Raw genomic sequence first — 19953 nt, 5'->3', positions numbered from 1 at the left:
GTTCCTCTTAAACTTGGGGTGGAGATAATTTATTAGACTTTTCAGCATTAAAACCTGACAGGCACTATAAAAACTTTTAACTGTATTTAAAAACAGTGATTCTTTAAAAACAGTGATTCTTTAAAAACACCGATTCTTTAAAAACACCCGGTGCGGCTGGGAGTTAAGGAGGTAAGGGCTTAAAGAAAAAATCTAAAGTTCTTGTCACACCTTCTTTGGGTCGTTTTGCACTAGATCCTGCTGGAGTCTTGGGCTTGTTCTTTGCCTTGACAGGAGACCTGGAAGCCACAGCCTTTGCATTGGGAGCTGCTTCTGGAGCCATGGGAGCACTGGGCTCCAGGAAAGAGCTTTGCAGCTCCAGAGCAAAGTGATAGTCCATGTGCTCTGGGAACTCCCACACCAGCACGAGCTGGCCACACTTCTCACAGTGCTGCTGGTCCCCTGGAGAGGCAGGAGGCAGCAGGGTGAGCTCAGGAGAGGGTGGCAAATTCTGCTCATTTCCCTCCATAGCTGGTTGTAACTTCAGAAGGGTCCTGGAGCTGGGTGGAGTTGAGGATGTTTGTGTAGCATCTGATGGCAACTTCTCCCAGGAACTGCTCTTGTAAGGAGAAGTAGGGCTGGCATTGCTGGGACTCCGCTTCACAGGGGACTCCAGGTCACACTGCACAGAGGCAAGTCCAACGCCAGCTCTCTCTCGGTGCTCTGGGGAGCTGGGCACAGGAGACTCTGCAGTGGCAGCAGCGGGCAGGCTGGTTGCTGCCGCTGCCTGTGACGGCTGCCGTTCTGCTGCCTTTTGGAAGAATGACTCAATGGCATTAGCTGGCTTCTGCCGAAGCTCTTTGCTTGGGCTCCTAAAGAACTTGACCCTGGCCCTCCCACAAGATGTGGCATTTTGACTAGTGGTGGCTGTGCCATCAGGCTGGGTTTCACCTGTCAGGAAGGTGGCAATGCCTGTAGAGAGGGTGACAGGCTCTGAGAACTTGCTTGCCAAGAGTTGCACCGAAGTCAGTGGTGGAGACCTGCAAAGGACAGACCAACATCAGCTCAGACACCAGCCTGGAAAGCAAGAAATCTTCTGAGGTAAGACTTCAGACAAAACATTCACAGACAAGGGAACTGCAGTATCTGGCAAGGGGCGGGAGAAATGTTTGCTCTGACAAAGTTAGTATTGCTACCTCCAGAACAGACATAGCAGGCTCTGTTGGGAAAAGCAGAACCCCTCTTTCCAAAGCAGCAATTCCCAAAGGAAGGGCACTGGAGCAGGAGCAGCCTACTGCCAGCCTGGACTTTCAGTCACTACAGGCTGAAGCTGCTGTGAGATGAGAGAGCCCTAAGGGAGCAGTAGCCATGTCAGAGTTTAACAGACAGGACCTTCTTGCCTTCACTGCAGAGCAAAAGGAAGGAGGGAAGGAAATGCTGAAGACAGGAGTTGTACACTCATTTTTCCTCCTGCCCCAAAGGCTTCCTCCCAAAAAATTTTGTCCCTAGGGTAGGACAACAAGGCTTAGCTAGCTTCTCCAGCCCAGCAGGGCCAGGACAGCCTCGCTCCACCTGGGCACACCCCAGCCAGTAGCAAACCTCAGCTCCAAGTACAGAAGTGTCTCAGGGCTCAGAAGAGACCAGGCTATCCTAGTGCGAGAATGTCACTGCACTCTACTTTGAGGGTGCTGGGAATCACTTCTTCTGCCACTCAGCATCAACTTGAGTTTCTTTCCAACAGACCTCTGGCTCATCCAGTACCTCCCACATTAGAACGAGTTCTGACAGATGATCCACCTTGTCCCACACTCACCATGCTGCCTGGTGGGCCCCAGCCACGTTGCAGTTTTGGATGAGGGTGAAGGCATCGTTGCACATTTTCTGTGCGTCATAGCGGGACAGGGCGCACAGACGTGACACGCGGGTGTCCCCTTGCTGGCGGATCACCACCATCAGCTGCCGGGCCACGCGGTGGTTCTGCCGGGAGAGTAGAGCTGTGCTTCCAGCGACTCCTGCAGGAAGGGGCAGGAACAGCCAAGGGGACCGTTCCCTGCCCGGAGCCCTCCCCAGCCCACCACCCCCCTGCCATCTCCCGATAGTGGGGTGGGATACACAACACCGAAGTGCTTGCACAGCTGTGCCACACAGGATGGGATGCACTTAATCTTTGCTTTCCCTCAAAGGCAGCTCCACACATTTTCTGGCCCCGCTGCAGTGCCAAAGCTGGTGGTTTGCTCCCAACCCTGGCCTGGAGACTACCATCCAGATAGGAGCACAGCACTTCCTCTCACAGCCCACGGGCACCACGCCTGTGTCAGCAGAGGGCTTTTGCAAGGGAGCAGCAGTGGCTTTCAGGTCCCTGCATCCTAAAGCATGGGACAAGGATCGTTCTAAACCCTGCCATGTTCTGGGGCAAAACCATCCTTCCTGGCCGTGCTCCTGCACACCTCTCTACTTGGGACACCTCAGCACACAGGTACACACACCCCTGTGGTCAGCAGATTTCCTCCCATGCCACACACCACCCTCAGCCTCCTGCAAACCACTCATGGTGCAAATGCACTATGTGCCTCCTCGTGTCCCTGTGCCTTCCCTCCTTACCTGGCTCCTGTCCTTGTTCAGTCTGGATTCCAGCTCCAAGGCCATCTGCAGGAGCCAGTGTTGCACCTGGACAAAGCAGGGATAACAGGTTGAACCTCTGCTCACAGCAATACCACAGCACAAGAGCAGTGCTCTGCACACTGGGGAATGCTGGTGGGGGATCAGACTGGAATGGACAGGCTATTGTAAGGCCCCATATCTGTAGTAGTCCTGGAGAAATCAGTCCAGCTGAGGATTCAACAAGGACATTGTAGATACCACACAAGCCCTGCAGCATTACTACTACACTTTGCCAAGTAATCTAGGTTTCCTGTCATGGACTTCTCTTTCCATCTTCCTACAGCTCACCGGGAACCTCGCCCCAGCTAATAACTAAAGCGCATCCTCCCTCTTTCTTTGGGCTAGTTACCTTCTTTCTAGCAACCATGCTCTTGAAGCTTGGCACTGTGAATAACTTTCGAACAGCACAGGCCCACAGTTTTGCTCATGGAAATTACAACAAGGTTGGACATATTTGTGCATGAGTTTGTAAATGCATTTCTGACAAATGGGGATTTCTAGGGCTCAAATCACCTCCCACTGAGCCCCTAGTCTGAGTTTCAGGGCTTAACTGTGCAGAAAAGAAGCAGTTCTGCAAGCTAGTCTCAGGTTTTAGTATTATCTTCTCCACAGTGAAAGCCAAGCCTTATGCTAGATGTAGGCTTCTCCTACCGCCTTCTGTGTGGCCAGGGCTGTCTTCCCAGGGAAGTTCTTGCTACAGCCAATAGACTGGGGCAGGTACCGGTTTTTGACAGGTTCCTCTTCAATTCCTCTGCACAAGTCATAGAGCCAAGACCTGAAAGTCACAGGGAAAGCTTGAGGTTAAGGCAGCTACAGACAGGCAAGCATCACTGGACAGCACGTCAGTGTCCTGCTGAGCCCTGCTTTCAACTCAGTGCAAGCTGTGACTGTCTCATCCCCAGTTCTGCAATTGCTGAACAGGTAGGATTCCTTCAGGACACAACTGCCTGTCAGCACAACTCTTCCGCCTCTTCTCCTTAAGTGGCAACAGTTCATCAGTCTGCAGGGCACTCCAACCGCTATTCTGGCCTCAGAAGTTGTGTTTCAGGCTCCAGTCCAGCCTTGTCATTTCTTCTGTGATGAGACTGTCAAGACTGCTCTCTTCCCAGCCTGCAGAGAACCAGCCCTTCCACAGCTTGGCCTCATCCTTGGATGCTGTAGAGAAAGGCTGAGACACTGGCTGACAAGCAAAATACTATTCTGGGGAGGGTGCCTGGGAGCAGGCAAGACTGGAAACCTGTTGTGGGCCTGACAGATCAATGCTTTCCAAAGATGTCACTGAAGTTTTACCTTCCAACCTTCCTAATCACAGCAGAACAACCTGAAAGGTTCTGTGACTGAAAGGAAGTCTCAGTTCCTGCCAAGAGCCAAGTTGTGGTGAATGGTTTATCATTACCCAGTTTTGTCTCCAAAGTGAGTCTGGAGCTCAGTCTCGCTGAACTGTGTCAGCTCCCCAATGTACTCTACTCCCAGGATGTCTGTGATAGCAGTGCCAAGCTTGCCTCCCAGGTTACGGCTACGGCAGAGAAATGAAGAAAAAGAGAAAACACAAATGAAGCATCATGTGGAGACTATGACAAGTCTTGTTGCAGCAGCTGTTCCTAGATGAGGACAGCTAGAAGCTGCTAGGGACTAGCAGGACAAAAGGAACACTTGGCACATAAAGCTCTTCTGCTCATAGTACAAGGACACAGAGGAGTTGATGTAAAACTGCTCCTTGAGTCCCCCAATTTTAGCACTTCTCCCTCAGCTCCATCTAATCCCAAACCACGCTCTGAAGAATGCCTCACACATGCCCTGCTTCCTCCTACTTAGGACCCTTTCCCACACACATCCCTCTCCATTCCTTGCAAGACACTGAAGGGAGAGAACAGCAGTGCAGGTCTGGAGAGCAGGATTAGGGATTCATTCCTCTGGAGCAGCAGTGCTGGTAAACACTTCCCTATATAAGGAAAAGTACTTATGCACAGTGTGGATGCTCAAAACCAAACCACATCTGCTCTCTGTGAGCACAGCTGTCACTCACACTGGGGAACAGCTATGGCCTCCCTGCCCACAGTTGCTCCTGGCTTATACCTGTACACCCCAGCAGTCATCCTGAGCACAGCCTTACCCAGGGAAAGGATGCCCACAGGCTGCTAGTGGGCTTTTGGATTGTGGTCCCTTCACCAGCAGGGCTGCAACTCCCAAGCACAGTCCTCCTCAAGTGTGCTCACAGCTGCAAGGGATCACTGGCAGGATTGCCTCTATTTGTTAGGAGCATTAAGGAGCAGTTACTGTGGAGCTGAGAGCCTCTGCTGCCTGCTATCAGTGAGCATCAAATTGCTGTGCTGAGGTGGCCAGGAACAGCCCCAGGCCGCACTGAAGCAGCAGCTCCCTGGTACTTACATGCTGCTGACGGGCAGTTGGCTGAAGAGCTGCGGCACAAATCGTGCAGATACCAGTGTCTGGCGGTTGGGCTTGTTCAACCCACAGGCCAGTTTTGCCAGTGTCTGTAACACAGAAGAGGGTGGAAACCCTGTTATTACACACCGTGCACTGGCCTAATGGGACTCTACCTAACAGCTTGTGCTGCATCACCTCTAAAAGCTGCCTTTGGAATAGTTGCTAGGAAGATGTGCAAGGTGCACCACTGGTTGCTCCTAGGCAGTATCCACCTCAGGACTTTACATGCACTAGCCAGGTACTCTGAAAGCAAAGCTGTTTCCAGACTTTAGTTCTGTGAAGTGCTGGACTCCTACTCCAGGCAGCTTAGGGGATCTCAGTCTATCATCGGTTGTGGTTGCCATAGTTTTCCACCAGGCAAGCGTGCTAGAGCTTCCACTGCATGCCCATAGTCCTCCCCAGGCTATGTCTCTCACTATGTCTTCCTCCTTCATTGTCTATATTTGTCTTGCATTTTCTTAGTGTCATTATTTTAATCTTCTGTGAGGTCTGCAGCAGCATAGTGCTGCAAAAGGAAACCTGCAAAATGCAGACTGGCTAGCCTGGAAGGCACGTTCTCCTGTACAGCTTCCCTTCCCACTCTAAGCTACCACAGGGTCAAGAACACACAGACCAGTTTGAAATACGTTTAGCTGGGTGTTTGAGGTTTTTTTGAACAAGTCTAATAACTTCCTCTTTCACTGCTTTGCCACACATCCTGTAACTAAGCAAAATTTCTTGCCTGCCTATTGAGCTAAGACCTTTATTAACAGCTCATTTTACAGGCTTACATACATTTGACTCTCTTCTAGACAAAGTAGATCCCTTTTCAGATGTCCAGTTACTGTTTTTTCTTGTTTGGCTGGAGACTTGCAAGTTTATCCACCTCATAAAGTGACATGCTGCAAGCGAAACAAATCACTGAGACATCATGGGGAGAAATCATTTACTTTTTCTGACACCTTCTGTAAACTGCACATGCTGAAACAGGATTTGGCATTTCTACAAGAGCATTTGTATTACTGACTCATCCTGCTGCTTCTCCACAACAACTCCAGGCTACTTCCTGACTTACTGTGACTTAGCCAAAATCCTACTGGTTGGTTTTTTTTCTATAAACCACAGAAACAATTGGTGAGCATAGGAGAAGCAGAAGAAGCGCTGGTTGGTGATTTCAGACTGATTCTAGGCTTTTTCAAGCTTAGAATTTTCAACTCTAATTTCATCTCAGAACTTTCAGAGCCCAGGCTCTGAGCCCCATCTATGCTTAGCAACACCTGAATTCATACAGCTGTTCCCTCTCTGTAGGTTTCAGTGAAAATATTGGCTCTTAGCAGACCTCAGACAGATCCCCCCAGGATCCCACTCTAAACATCCCAATTTGAGTGCAACTGACTGAACAAAATCATTATGGGAAACAGTAATATTTTCTTCAGCTAGATGCATGCCCTTCAGACAGCCTCAGTCATGTTGTCCGCTACCATGTCATCATCAGGTTATTCAGCTCAGGGTGAGTTGTGTTAGAAACCTGAAGGCTGACACCTTGCAACTGTAGTCTTCCCTGCACATTTGGCCACTTGTGCTGTCAAAGAGGGCATGTAAATGTGTGGTTCTTGAGAAAACTATGCTGTTATTCTCCAGGCGCTTCCAAATTGTTTGGTCTCATTCATCATCTGTGTTCTTGGTGTACTCTAACAAGGTACTTCATTGGGAAGAACAGCTCCTTGGGAGAGTTTTCTGTAGAAAAAATACAAGCATAAAGCAGGTAATCTTCACCTTAAGTTTCAGGCAACAGCCACTGTAGCCAGAGAATGGTTTTTACTGACACAAATTTCCAGCGACTCAGAGGCAGAAGAACACCAGATTGGGGCACTGAGGTGAACTGGGTTGCTTTTCCTCTTTCTGGTGAGTCAGTGTTTAGGCTGCCAGCTGCACTTTGGGTGATGTTCAGCCAGCTGCTGAGATCAGCTACAGGAGCACTTGGTGCATGACAGCAGCTGCAGAAACAAACGGACTTTGATGACGTTGATGCTGCAGCTACAGAGGGTTTCCTGCCAGGTGAAAGGGGGGGTGGTTTACTGAGAGCACCCCTTTTATTCTGCAGAAAAGGTTTGTACCCACAGAGGTGAGATGGCTGTGGAAGCACAGTACAGTGTTCTGCACAGCCACAAGTAGGTTGTGGTGATCTCTGCACTGTGCTTACTGCTACAGATACACAGTTCTTCAGGGATAGTACAGTACATCATAATGTCCTTACTCCCTCAAAAAAAAAAAAAGCTGGCATAGAAAATGGAAGCTGGGAGAACCTGCTAGGAATATCAGGGAAGTTCTCTGTTATTCTTGATTAAAGAAAACAAAAAGGCAAATTGAACATCCCTTCCACTGGAAATTTTTACAGTGACCTTTCTCAGCTAGCTCATTTCTGCCTCACAGCCTGCTCTAGCTTTAAACTGAGCCAGTGCAGAACCAGCTCCAGTCCCTAAGTACAGCTAGCAATAGTTCCAGCTGTTTCTGCAGCAGTCTAAGATGAAATTAATCTTCCTTGAACTCCAAAGCATCCACTTAGTCTTCAGTCTTCGTTTTTCTTTTTTTTTTTCACTCAGAAACTGCCTTTATGAAGTCATACCTGTATAAATAAGCCCCTCTTCTGCAAAACGGAAGGGGTGCTCTCAGTAAACCACCCTGCATTTCACCTGGCAGGAAACCCTCTGTAGCTGCAGTACCAAAGTCATCAGAGTCTGTTTGTTTCTGCAGCTGCTGTCATGCACCAAATGCTCCTGTGGATGCTCTCAGCAGCTGGCTGAGCATCACCCAAATCCCTGCAGCCAGCAGCCCAAACACTGACTCACCAGAAAGAGGAAAAGCAACCCAGTTCACCTCAGTGCCCCAGCCTGGTGTTCTTCTGCCTCCGAGTCACTGGGAATTTGTGTCAGTAGAACTGGCTACAGTGGCTGTTGCCTGAAACTCAAGGTGAAGATTACCTGGTTTATGTTTGTGGTTTTTCTACAGAACACGCTTCTGGTGGACTGAAACCCCTTTTGTTCCTAGTGAGCTCACTCATTAGGGTATACCAGGAATCCAGGCAGTAAATTGCTGACTGCCCAGGCCACAGCTCTGGGGAAACAACTCTCATTTCCAGATGTTTTGTAATTTCTCTGAAGGTGTGATCACACATGGCTGCATTTCCACCTCGGTTCATCTTCTCCAGGAGACTTGTAAGTATGTATAGGAGAGCATCTACAGCATATTCTGACTCTGCTACTCAGAAGAAATCAGGCTGATGCATTATGTACGTACCTTGTTGTGCGAGATGCCAGCTGAACACCTGAATCCAGTGGCTGCTTCCACAGCCACCCTGATTTCTTCCACAATTACTGCGCCCATGGTCAACTGCAGATCAGGACAATCGGGGTTATCGAAAGACAGCGATGCCAGCCACTCGTCCAAACCACGTTGCCGCAGCTCCTCTAGGAAAGGGACACAAAGGGGGTCACAAGGGGATATGATGTGGCACTTCTTGCTGAGCCCAGCAAAGGGACCCGCAGCATCAGCCAGATCCAGCCAGCAGCCACAGGCTTCTGTAGGCGCATTCCAGCCACACGGAGGAGAACCAGGCACCTTAAAAGCCATTCACTGCGGAAAACACAGACCCCATTTACCACGCTCTTGATTCAGGGGAGACAAAGCCGGCGGGGCGGACCCTTCCCGGGGGTCGGGGGTCGGTGCGTACCCTTCCCGCCGGGCTCGGCTCGGTGCGTGCCCTTCCCGCCGGGCTCGGGGCCGGGCTCTGCGGGCAGTCCCTGCACGAAGGTGCTGGGCAGCAGCGCAGCCGGCAGGGGGCGGCCGCGCAACTCGCGCAGCCGGTGGCGCGCGCTGCCCGTCAGGTCCAGGTACGCCTCGTCGATACTCGCGCGCTCGATGGCGGCGAAGCGCGACAGCACCTGCATCACCTCCGCGCTGGCCTCCCGGTACCTGCCGGGCGGCGGGCACGGGCTCAGCCCCCGCCCCGCGACAAGGGGAGGGCCCGCGCTGCCGCCGCCACCCTCGGCCCCCGCTCTCACCGTGTGAGGTCCGCCTTGCCCCGCGCCTGCGGCACCCGGGCCAGCGCCAGCTCGGGGCACAGCGCCCGCGCCTCCGACGCCCACATCCCGCGGGACACGCCGAAGGCGCGCGCCTCGTAGCTCACAGCGATGATCCTGCCAAGACATGAAGGTGAAGTGCAAGGCGGGCCAGGCCCCGCGGGGAGCGGGGTGGGACGAGGAGCCGGGATCGCCAAGCCGGCTCGCCTACCTACCCTCCGCCCTGCCACTCGGTGTACTGCACCACGGCGCAGGGGCGGCCGCGCAGCTGCGGGTCGAGGCGCTGCTCCACCTGCATGAAGAAGCAGTCCATGTCTACCAGGGCCACCACCCGCTCCCGGCCCCGCGACATTCCGCCGCCGCCACCGGCTACCGCCCGACTGAGTGAATGATTGAATAACCGCCCGTTCGGTGGGGCGGAGAGCCCCGCCTTGCTCCGCCGCTTTGCGGCACCCGTAGTTTCCGCGTGGGGCACGCCGGGAGTCGTAGTTCTCCGGGGTGTGGTGGGGCGTGCGCGTGTCCCCGCCGCGGCGGTGCGCGGCGCCCGCGTTCTCCCCGTGTCCCCGTCCCCCCCAAGGCGCATGCGCGGAGCTGCGTCCCGGCCGCCCCGCTCGTCCCGCCCGTGGGTGGCCGGTGGCGCGCGCCCGCCGCCGCCGCCATGTCCGCCGAGCAGGTGAGCGGCCTCTGCGAGCAGCTGGTGAAGGCGGTGACCGTCATCATGGACCCGGCGTCCACACAGCGGTACCGCCTGGAGGCCCTCAAGGTACCGCCCGGCGGGGGAGGAAGGGAGAGAGGGACGGAGGGAGGGAGGGCGCCGGGCTCCGGCCACGCGGCGCCCCGTCCGCATGGCCCCGGGTGGGGCGAGAGCCCGGTGGGCAGGTCCCGGGCGTCCCCTGGGGTGCTGGGAGCCGTCAGCAGGCGGGGGGGTTCTGGCGGCCGCGTGTCCCCCGGCGTGCTTCGCCAGGGATGGGGCTGCCACCTCCCGTCCCAGCGTGTAACTGCGTGTGCGTGTCCCGGCCCTCCCTCCCCTAGTTCTGCGAGGAGTTCAAGGAGAAGTGCCCCATCTGCGTGCCCTGCGGGCTGAAGCTGGCGGAGAAGACGCAGACGGCCATCGTCCGGCACTTCGGCCTGCAGATCCTGGAGCATGTGGTCAAGTAAGGCAGCTCGTCCCGAGCCGGGGAAGGGTCCCGGCCTGCCGCCACCCAGCGTTGGCGTGAGACCTGCGCCCATTCCAGCGCTTCCCGCCCCAGGGAGGCACTTTCAGGACGCAGGGAGTTTGTTCTGCAGCAGAGGGCAGTTGCAGTCCTGCTCTGGATTTTTTTCGTCCTCTGTAAAAGAAGGAGAGAAGAGAATGGCTTTCAGGCAGGTTGGGAAGGTGAATTCACTGAGCTCTAAGACACGTTGACATCACAAGATGAAAATAAGTACAGTGGGTTACCAGTAGGTCTTTGCAGTGTTCTGTCCTTGGCCCCCTGCTAACAAAGAGGCTTTGTATTAGTTCAGTTCTGAGATTCCTTTCTCTGCCGCCTCTACAGACCTGATGCTTTGTGCTTTTGCTGCTACTTCTGGTGTCTGTTGACTTCGGTGGGGCACATCCATTTGCCAGCAAGAGTTTTAACTCAGCCTTTTCTTTCTGGGATTGGGTGCTGGCAGAGGCAGGAACTGTAGTGTGTCTAGGTAAAGAAGTGATGGATCGTTGAGGATCAAGTCAGAGATCTTTACAAATGTTTTGACTTGGTGTCCTTTTTGTTTGTTTGTTTATTTTTAACAGATACCGCTGGAACAATATGCCTCGCCTAGAAAAAGTTTACCTAAAGAACAATGTTATGGGCCTCATATCCAGTGTAAGTACCTCCTGCACCAGGCTATTCTCTGAAATGTGAGAGCAAAAGGAAAAATACTCCAGTTAATTAGCACGGAGGATCCAAATTCAGTTTTGCATTTCATTGCTTTCTCACTTTGCGTCTCTGGTTGTTTCAGTGCTTTTCTCTGTCTTGTCAGGTGAATAGCCATGTTACCTCACATGGCAGGAAGTTGTGAGGCTTGTATAACATATATAAGGTACTTTTTCTTGTCTTAGGAGGCAATTCAGTAACTATGGATGTTCTTATCCTTTGCAAAAACAGTAAAGTCATTATCTTAGTTGTGTTTTCTCTGTTGTGATTGCTCTCATGACCAAGTGACCTTCTTTTGAGAAGAATCCTTCTCGTTCCCAGAGTTTATTAGCTATGGATGCTTGGGAGTGTAGGAGTGTCATCTAAGGTAGCTGCAATGAAGAGCTGCCCAATGTTGTGTTTTGTTTTGGTTTTAGTTTCTGTGGTTTAGAATGTTTGCAAACACTGTGTTTCCCAGGTCAGAGTTACAAATGCCTGAGGCTTGCTGTTTTGTGTAACTCTGCCCCCTTCCTGTTACAGGGAACTCAAAGTATCCTGGAGGAGGAAAGTCACATTAAGGATGTGCTGTCTCGCATTGTGGTAGAGATGATCAAGCGTGAGTGGCCTCAGCACTGGCCTGACATGCTAAAGGAGCTGGATACCCTCTCCAAGCAAGGGGTATGAAACACAGCTGTCTGTTCTCTTTTGCTTGCTTGTAGTATGGGGTTCAGTCAGTCTTCTGTCATCCCGCGGAAAATCTAACTCCCTCATGGTCAGGTGAGACAGGCTGGTGATGGACTCAAAAATCCCTGTAAGATTAAGGTATTCTGAGATGGCTCTATCAGAGAGAGAGGGCCATCCTCCTGTCTTATTTTCCCAACATGTGACCTATGTCTTCATGCATGGTTGCTTTCTCTCCACATCTTTGAGCTAGTCTCTAGAGATTTTAGTGTTTGGACTATGCTGATGGAGTGTATTTCGCTTTGGGACATCAGGAAACTCAGACAGAACTGGTGATGTTCATCCTCCTACGTTTGGCAGAGGATGTGGTGACTTTTCAAACTCTGCCTACCCAGCGGCGACGAGATATCCAGCAAACCCTCACCCAGAACATGGAAAAAATCTTCAGCTTCCTACTGACTGCCCTGCAGCAGAATGTCAGCAAGTACAGACGCATGGTGAGAGTCTCCTTCCCTTGGGTTTAGTCTGTTTAGTCCTAAATGCCGGAGGCATTTAGGAATTGGGATGCAGCTCCCAAATTGTTGGGGAAGCAAGTGCAGAAACTGAAATCTCTGTTGCTGCCGCTCTGAGGTAGGGATCTGCTGCAGCCTGGGAAGCTGGTGCTGATCAGAGAGACTGAATGCACAAGGCTGACGGTGTTAGTGTTGATACTTTGATTTTGCTAGTGTAAATGGCTTGAGTGGATGCGTGCTTCATCCGTACTGTTGGAGTGCCTGCTGGCACGAGGGGTGTACAGTTTAGCAAAATGTAGGTGTGGCTGTGGCAGAAACAGGTAATTTGGGGTAGTTTATGTAACACACAGTGGTTAAGAGATGCCATCCAGGAGTCGTGTCTGCTCTCTCATGCTGCAGAGCTACATTTGAGGTGATGCACCAAAATGTGTGAGTTTCTGATGTGTCAACATGCATCTGGACCTCTGGTCCTTTTCTCCAAGAGCTCAAGTCAGGAAGCCCTTTTTTTGTCAAGTTTTAGTGAAGAATGTGCTTCTGTTTTTGTGTAATGAGACTTTTTTCCTGAACTCTTACTTAGAAGCAGAGATGTGCAGGTCAGTCACAATGGATGATGAAGGGGAGTCTACCCCAGTCTGTTCCTGTGAAAAGGAAGTGGATTTGAGAGTGAAGCACAGTTGAGAAACAAAACTAGAAACAAGTTGCTTAGTTATATCTCATATTCTTTTTTTCCATTAATTAAAATCTAGAGTTATACTAAATGTGAAACTGGGAAGGAATGAAGAAGCCTTTCCTACCTGACTTCTGTACACTTTTCTGATGCACTGTCAGGCTGAACAGCCCCACTCTGTAGAGCAGCCAGTTTTCTGTGCAGTTCATGGTGGTGGGAGGGTGACCCTGGTGTGTTTTGTAGTCTGGTTGAAATGCATTTCTAGGTAAGGTTTGCATTGCAATGCTTGAGGCTCTGAAGTGTGGCTGCTTCTGCTAATGGTGGAATCTTTCTGATTGGCAAGGTTGGAGCACCCCAGGAACAAGAAGTCCTCACCACTCCACAGGTTAGCAGATCTTTGGGATATATGTGAACAGGGTCAAATCTGAGGGTTGGGTGTTCACCTGTCTGCACACAGACTGGGGGAGAGATGATGGGCAGGTCCCCAGGACCATTATTATGTGCTATGCTTCTCAGTATGATGGATTAATAGACAAACATGTTTATAAGGTGGGTCATTTATGAAGTGTTTGGGACAAAGGCTGATTAACTTAAAATCACTGCAATGAATACTCCAAACCAAATCTTTGCAGTGGAAAGAAATGCTTGTGGTGTCTTTGCATCTGAAAAACAAATCAAACCCGAGTGTCTGAGGGACTTGTTTGCATTAGGCAAAAAGATGGTACATGCAGTGCATTGTTTCTGTTAAGTGTCCTAGGCCTAGGAGTCAGGCTGTAAGTTGTTGCTCCAGCTCTCTGCAGCTGCCTTTCTGACCGTGAGCAAATCATCCTTGCAGACCTGAATCTTTAAAGCCACCAGCATCTTTTCAGAGTCTGGCTTTTGGGTGTAAGGTGCTCTTAAAAAGTCAAAAGTTTCTTCCCTGGAAACCTTCAGGAAGTACCGAAATGCCTTTCCTTCTTGTCCCCTGGGTCTCCCTGGTACCTGCTGACTGGAGTGTTACCTTTTGGATGAGAAGAGAATTGTTGGCTTAACTTGCAGTGTAGAGTCCTGGTCTCTTACCTGTCTGGGGGTGCAGAGGTGACTTTGTTGGCTGCAGCAATGTCCTGAGTGGGAGACTGTGATACAGCCTCTTTTTTGGCTGCATCCTTGAGGAGAACCCTGTGCAGCTGTGGCTGAGTGGAAGTGTGTGCTGTAGCTGTTCGCTTACCCTCTTTTGTTTTCTTTTTCAGAAGACTGATTTGGCTCAGGAGCCAAAGGTGAGTGGAGCTATGTGGGAGTTAGCTCTTTGGTACTTCTTAGGAGGAAGGTTATTTAGAACTAGGCTATTCCCAGGCTTTCAAGTCTATTGCCTGCAGTTTCATACAGATGGATTTGTTCACTCATAGTACAAGCCCCTTGAGAAGAGAGAAGTGAGGAGTGGCAGCAGAAGGGTCCAAGTCTCTCACTTTGTCAGGGAGTTCTTGGTGCTGTTATTCCAGGGAGTGGGTGGCTTTAGATGGGAATTGATGTTTTTCTCTGGTTCTGACCTCATGCCTCCTCTCTGTTCACAGGCCCAGGCAAACTGTCGTGTGGGGATAGCAGCACTCAACACTTTGGCTGGCTACATTGACTGGGTAGCCCTAAGCCATATCACAGCAGACAACTGCAAGCTCTTGGAGATGTTGTGTCTGCTCCTAAATGAGCCTGAACTCCAAGTTGGAGCAGCAGAGTGTCTCCTGATTGCTGTCAGCAGGAAAGTGAGTTCTTCCTCCCCAGTTCTTCTGGCTCCCCTTTATTTTTCTCCTATTCTCCTATATAATTCTTCAGATTGAGCAACGCTATCTTTGCCCTTTTATCTAAGAATCAAAATTCAAATTTGGCTGATTCTGTTAATGATATTTGGTGTGAATATCATGCCAGCACAATACATAGAGTAGCTGTTGGAACCCTCTCCAAATACTGTGCTTGCGTCTCCTTGCAGTTTGAACTTGGAGGTCCCCACTGACTTTTTTTCCCCCCACTTCCTACAACTGTGAAGTGGAAAATAGTGTCATCAGCTGTGTCACTTGGCAGCTCAGAGAAGTGACAGCAGGATCTAAACAGGTGATTTGACCCATTCATTCACAAGCAGCTGAGTGTCAAGGCTGTTCATCAGCTGCCTGTAAGTAACTAGCCAGTCTTCTGTGAATATGTCTCAGGGTCAGTTTTGCTGTTAAAAGTTCTTGTGGTGGGATTGCTTGGAGAAAATTTTTTAGATACCTTGGAATTTTTGGAAAGTTTTTACTTAAATCGTATGTAAGCCCCTTCCCAGGTGGAAGAAAAACTGTGACTCTCCTGATTTTGCTTGCAGATGGAAATAAATATTTATGTAAATGGGAATAAATAGTTGTGTTCTAACTGAGGCATGTGGTGTGTTTTGTGCATAGGGTAAGCTGGAGGATCGGAAACCTCTGATGGTCTTGTTTGGAGACATTGCCATGCACTGCATCCTCTCTGCTGCCCAGTGAGTACCATGGTGCTGCTGTGATTTCACACAAAACTGCATACAAATGGCTTTGTAGGTGCGGAAGATACTGTTGCTTAACCAAAGGAAGCAGGAACTGGATAGGAGAGAACAAAACCACCATTTCTTTTGCAAAACTTGGAAAAACAGGGTTTTTTTTTCAAAACCCATAATTGAAGGACAAAGAGATGTAAATATCACAGCTTCCCTGGCTTTCTGTTTTAGCCTGAAACTGATCAGGAGGAAGGACTCTTTCAGAGAGGCAATTTCAGAGGTTTTAGATGCCAATAAAGCAGTACTTCTTGATAATAGCAAAGAAAATCCCACTGAGATAAAATCAAACTGCTCTAGTCCTCTTTATCTACAAGATAGCCAGCAGTGTGCCTGTCACCTACAGCATGAGTAACTGTGATCCTGTTTTTCCCCCCTTCCCTCATTCCCAGGACAGCAGATGGAGAAGGCCTGGTGGAGAAGCACTATGTTTTCTTGAAGAGACTTTGCCAAGTTTTGTGCGCATTGGGCAGCCAGCTATGTGCGTTGCTAGTAAGTCTTTACTAATACCAACAGCAACCCTGGCAAGGCTAGTTTTTAGGGCTGGGGCTTGAGGCAACCCTGATCTAAGGTAGGACCAGGGTTCTCTCTGCACATTTGGCAGCTGTAGGGTTCTCTCCATGCATTTCGTAAAGGCAGTAATGGCTCTGCTTTTAAGTGGGATGACTGTATCCTGCTGAGTCAATAGGAATGTAGACTGGAGGGACCCCTGACTGATGCCAGGGCTTTGCTGTCATCAAGAACCATTTCCTATAACCTCTGTAAAATGCTGAGCTTCACTGAAAATTGGTCAGGTTTTTAGCTGACTACTGCTACAGAAAATCTAGTCCAGGAAATTACTCTTCTATTGGAAGCCTTTTAAATTTCCCAGTAAAAATAATTCAGAGAGTATACCTGTCTGTTCTTCCACCAAGACTCTCTCAAGCTCAAGGAAGAAACGGGTTTTGTTCCTGCTGTTCATCTTTGTAATGTTTTGTGTCAATGTTGAGATGAAGATGCAAATTCATACTGTTCATGCCATGCCAGTGCTGAATTCCCACTCCCTCCCTTCAGCTCAGTGCTTCTAGGATAGAGAGGGCAGGCTTGTTGAGAGATGCTGTTGGTGGGGAGATTGAAGCAACGAGCCTGTAAAAGTGATAGAGCAAAGGAAAGTCTCACAGGGAGGGGAAGAAAAAACCAAAACCAACCTTTGAGAATTCACCTCTAAAAAGAATGGACAGGAACCAGAGTGCATTACTACTTCCAGTGACTCCACTTGCTGTTAGGCAGTAGGAGCTGTTAATCCATAATGAAGTAATGAGATGGAGCTCACTTACTCAGATTCGCTTGGGAGAGGCAGCACTGAGCTGTACAATTTTGGGGATCTTGAGGGCACCAGGTCATGTTACAGTTTGTGAGAAGCAGCAAAACCTTGAATTTATGGCTCCAGGCAAAACTTAGTTTCCTGACAAACTTCCAAGGCAGTTACTGGTCATGGATACCCATATGATAAATACAGGAAACATTTGGAGAAATCGAGTGAAATTACCTGGGTTTATTTTCTTGTGAAATTCTTCAGTTTGAATTGCACTACTTTGGTACAGCTGGGTGGGTTTGACCCAATAGGAGTAAAATTGTGATTCACAGCAGCAGCAGTGGTTGTGAATTTGGTTTTAATGGAACTCCACTATCTGAGAAGTCACCCTGTACTCTTGAATGAGGGTGGTGGTGTCTTCAGCACCTCCAGGCTGGTCAGCAGAACTTGATGCTCCTTGGGCTATACTGGATTCAGAAAAAAATCAGTTGTTCAGTGTTTCTGTCTCTGCTCCTTTACAGTCTATGGCCTTGGATGTAGTGCTCCTGCTTTACCCTGAAACATACCATTTGTGAGCCCAGCCTGCCATAAAGTTAGTATTTTGTCTGAAATACTTCATGTTCCTCATAGGGCTCAGATTGTGATGTGGAAACGCCAGCCAACTTTGGAAAATACCTTGAGTCATTTTTAGCCTTCACAACTCATCCCAGTCAGGTATGTAAAGGGCTGAAAGTCTCACATGTATCTGTGTGTGAATGTATAATTGAGCTAGCCTGCAGAAGACTGCAGAACTTCAGCTGCTAAGTATTGCTCTCTAGGCTCTCCATTTCAGCTGAAGGCCTGGAAGGCAGTGTTTTCTACTCCCATTACCACCCCATCAAGAGCCATGCCTGATACAGAGATACTGAGTAGAAAATGTAGAATTTGCAATCAGCCCTAGTATTAGAGATTTTTGGCTTTCTGGAAATTTGGGATGTGCCTTCAAGGTGCCTTGGCCTTAACTTTATGGTCAGTATAATTTGCCTTTGCTTTCTGATAGCAGCACTTAATAGTGGTAATTCCAGCACTGAAATCCTCCTCTGCTCCTCTCTTTTCTCTCTTCTCCCCGCAGTTTCTGCGCTCTTCCACCCAGATCACATGGGGAGCCCTATTTCGGCATGAAGTTCTGTCTCATGACCCTTTGTTGCTGGCTGTCGTTCCCAAGTATCTCCGTGCATCTATGACCAACCTAGTGAAGGTATGTGGGAATCACAACTTGTTGGGTGTGAGAAGGTGCCTGGGTGAACGTGGCCTGTGGGTCATGGGGGAGAAACTACATTTTTGTTGTGTCATGGCCAGACAGGATCTCCAGGCTGCTGAGCACACAGTTGTATCCCGGTTTTATTGTCTGCTCCTTGCCTCCAGCCTTCATGTTCTTGAAGCTGGTGTTAGCTGTGATGGGTGACTTCTCTTCCTTCCTGACCTTTTCCACTTTGTTTCCAGGTGGGCTTTCCTTCCAAAGCAGACAGCCCCAGCTGTGAATACTCCCGCTTTGATTTTGACAGTGATGAGGACTTCAATGCCTTCTTCAACTGTAAGTTGCCATACCCTTTGTGCATTCTGTTTGTGCCTTTCTTCCTACTTCTAGTTGCTGGCCAAGCTTGGAGCCTACCACATTGGCTTGGCAGCTTCCATTTGTGTCTCAAGTTTTTCAGCCTGGATCTTGGAGTAAATTAAGTTAGGATTTTCCTGTGGCAGCTCATGTGTTTAATTTTACTATTTGCTGTTGTTTTGCTTGCCGGTCAGGTAGGTGGCCTAATAGCATTCTGGTGTCAAAGAAAATGTGTCTTTTGGTCGCCTAGAGGAGGAAATCAAACAACCTCAAGTCATGTTCAGGTTAGGAGAGGAAGGCACCTTACAAAAGACTTTAGATGCCATTCCAGAAAGAAAATCTGTGTTGGCCCTGGTAAGAAGCTTCTGGTTTAGTACCAATAGCTAGAGTTGAGAATTAAAATAGCAAAATTTAATCATGATATTAAACCAGCACTAGATATTAATGATTTTACTTTCATTTTGTATTTTTCTTCCCAAAACTGAAGTTGGTTCTCATTGGCTGGTGTAGTTTGGTACTTACTGGGTGGATGGGAGGATACATTGAATAAATTACATAAATTTTTACTTTTTACATTTCTGTCTGAAGATTTTAAGGGTTGCAGTTTTTGTTGCTTATTAGATAGTTTATTTTTTACTTACTGTAATAAATCTGTTTGGATAGAAACTATAAAGTAGCTAAATGCACAAGGCCTGAATCTGAAATAGTCTTACAGGGTTAAGTTATATTGAAGACATTACATATATAAGAAAATAAACTAATTTGAAGCACAAAATAAAATTGCTTGGCAAAACAACTTTATTAAACAATGCAAGTTGCATTTGTAGTCAGCAGAACTGATTGTTTTGTGTGGTCGTGCACTGGAATATTTTGGAACAAATTAAATTCCTGTTCTGTACTTTGCTTTTAGTATCTTCGAAATTAAAAACAAGGCAGCTGTGTTTTTGAGTTCACATTTGTTTGTCATTAGTTGAATAATCTAGGAAAAGTGTGTTTAGCTGAAGGAAGTAGTAGTTATCTAATGCTGGTATTTTATCTCAGTATCCCAAGATGCTTTGTAAGCAGCAAACGTTTATAGTTTGAAGAACATTTTAAATGAAGACTAGAGGCCTAATTGTAGTCAATCTAGTTTAGCATAAATTTTCATAATTCATACTGCATTTTAATTGCACTTTTTAAAATGTTAGTCCATTATGTTTTCGTCCACTTAAATCACTTCAAAAATTGCTCATTCTGTTGTACTTGCTGCACTGTTTGTGTATTTGTGCCCACTACACAGCTACTGCCAAAGCAAAAGTCCATAATGTTCATGGGTCTGAAAAATTTGCAGCATCAGCTGTTTTCATGGTGTCTGATTTTTCCCTGCAGCTTTCCGAGCCCAGCAAGGAGAGGTGATGAGGATGGCTTGTCGTCTGGACCCTCTAACTGGCTTCCAAATGGCTGGGGAATGGCTGAAGTACCAACTCACAGCTCCTGTTGATACTGGACCCATGAACTGTAGGTCACCTGAAAAAAAATGGGGATATGGGATTTGTCTTTTAATTAAAGCCAAAAAGAAACTTCTTGGCCTTTTTTTGGTTGATGTTGTTGGAATTTTTTAAGCAGTAGCCAAGACTCCATGCTAGATTTTCAGGCTTTAAGGTCTTTGCAAGTTAAAA

The 19953-nt window shown here is 48.7% G+C and overlaps 2 protein-coding genes across 7 annotated transcripts in view; one reads left to right on the top strand and one right to left on the bottom strand.

The window, feature by feature from the left end:
* Positions 1 to 7: 7 nt before the first annotated feature.
* On the bottom strand, positions 8 to 9586 carry POLH (DNA polymerase eta). Of its 2 annotated transcripts, XM_042025045.1 has the most exons (10): positions 9359 to 9586; positions 9126 to 9260; positions 8795 to 9036; positions 8362 to 8531; positions 5029 to 5132; positions 4037 to 4156; positions 3292 to 3415; positions 2581 to 2646; positions 1793 to 1956; positions 8 to 1019 (listed from the first exon to the last, which is right to left on the bottom strand). In XM_042025045.1, the coding sequence occupies exons 1-10, from the start codon at positions 9493 to 9495 to the stop codon at positions 164 to 166; spliced, it is 2118 nt and encodes a 705-aa protein (XP_041880979.1). In that variant the 5' UTR covers positions 9496 to 9586; the 3' UTR covers positions 8 to 163. The 2 variants fall into 2 exon arrangements, with proteins under 2 accessions (XP_041880979.1, XP_041880980.1); XM_042025046.1 differs by having other exon boundaries at positions 8724 to 9036; positions 9126 to 9448.
* A 135-nt stretch (positions 9587 to 9721) lies between these two features.
* The window catches only part of XPO5 (exportin 5), a 28995-nt gene continuing 18763 nt past the window's right edge, over positions 9722 to 19953 (top strand). For 2 of the 5 annotated variants that reach the window (XM_042025040.1, XM_042025039.1), the window contains exons 1-14: positions 9722 to 9906; positions 10176 to 10297; positions 10915 to 10987; positions 11558 to 11695; positions 12013 to 12195; positions 13221 to 13262; positions 14107 to 14133; positions 14428 to 14613; positions 15283 to 15359; positions 15803 to 15902; positions 17335 to 17418; positions 17816 to 17941; positions 18187 to 18277; positions 19664 to 19792. In XM_042025040.1, coding sequence (XP_041880974.1) covers positions 9802 to 9906; positions 10176 to 10297; positions 10915 to 10987; positions 11558 to 11695; positions 12013 to 12195; positions 13221 to 13262; positions 14107 to 14133; positions 14428 to 14613; positions 15283 to 15359; positions 15803 to 15902; positions 17335 to 17418; positions 17816 to 17941; positions 18187 to 18277; positions 19664 to 19792 — 1483 coding nt within the window. In that variant the 5' untranslated portion in view covers positions 9722 to 9801. Of the gene's footprint in view, positions 9907 to 10175; positions 10298 to 10324; positions 10519 to 10914; positions 10988 to 11557; positions 11696 to 12012; positions 12196 to 13220; positions 13263 to 14106; positions 14134 to 14427; positions 14614 to 15282; positions 15360 to 15802; positions 15903 to 17334; positions 17419 to 17815; positions 17942 to 18186; positions 18278 to 19663; positions 19793 to 19953 lie in introns of those variants that run through there. The other 3 variants (XM_042025043.1, XM_042025041.1, XM_042025042.1) reach the window with 2 other exon arrangements.

The sequence above is a fragment of the Corvus kubaryi genome, unplaced genomic scaffold (assembly GCF_017639235.1).
Source record: "Corvus kubaryi isolate FWS band 111438036 unplaced genomic scaffold, C.kubaryi_AGA036_p1.0 37266, whole genome shotgun sequence".
NCBI classification, from domain to species: Eukaryota; Metazoa; Chordata; class Aves; order Passeriformes; family Corvidae; genus Corvus; species Corvus kubaryi.
Note: the sequence above shows the minus strand (reverse complement) of the source record. Positions and strands in the feature narration are given on the sequence as shown.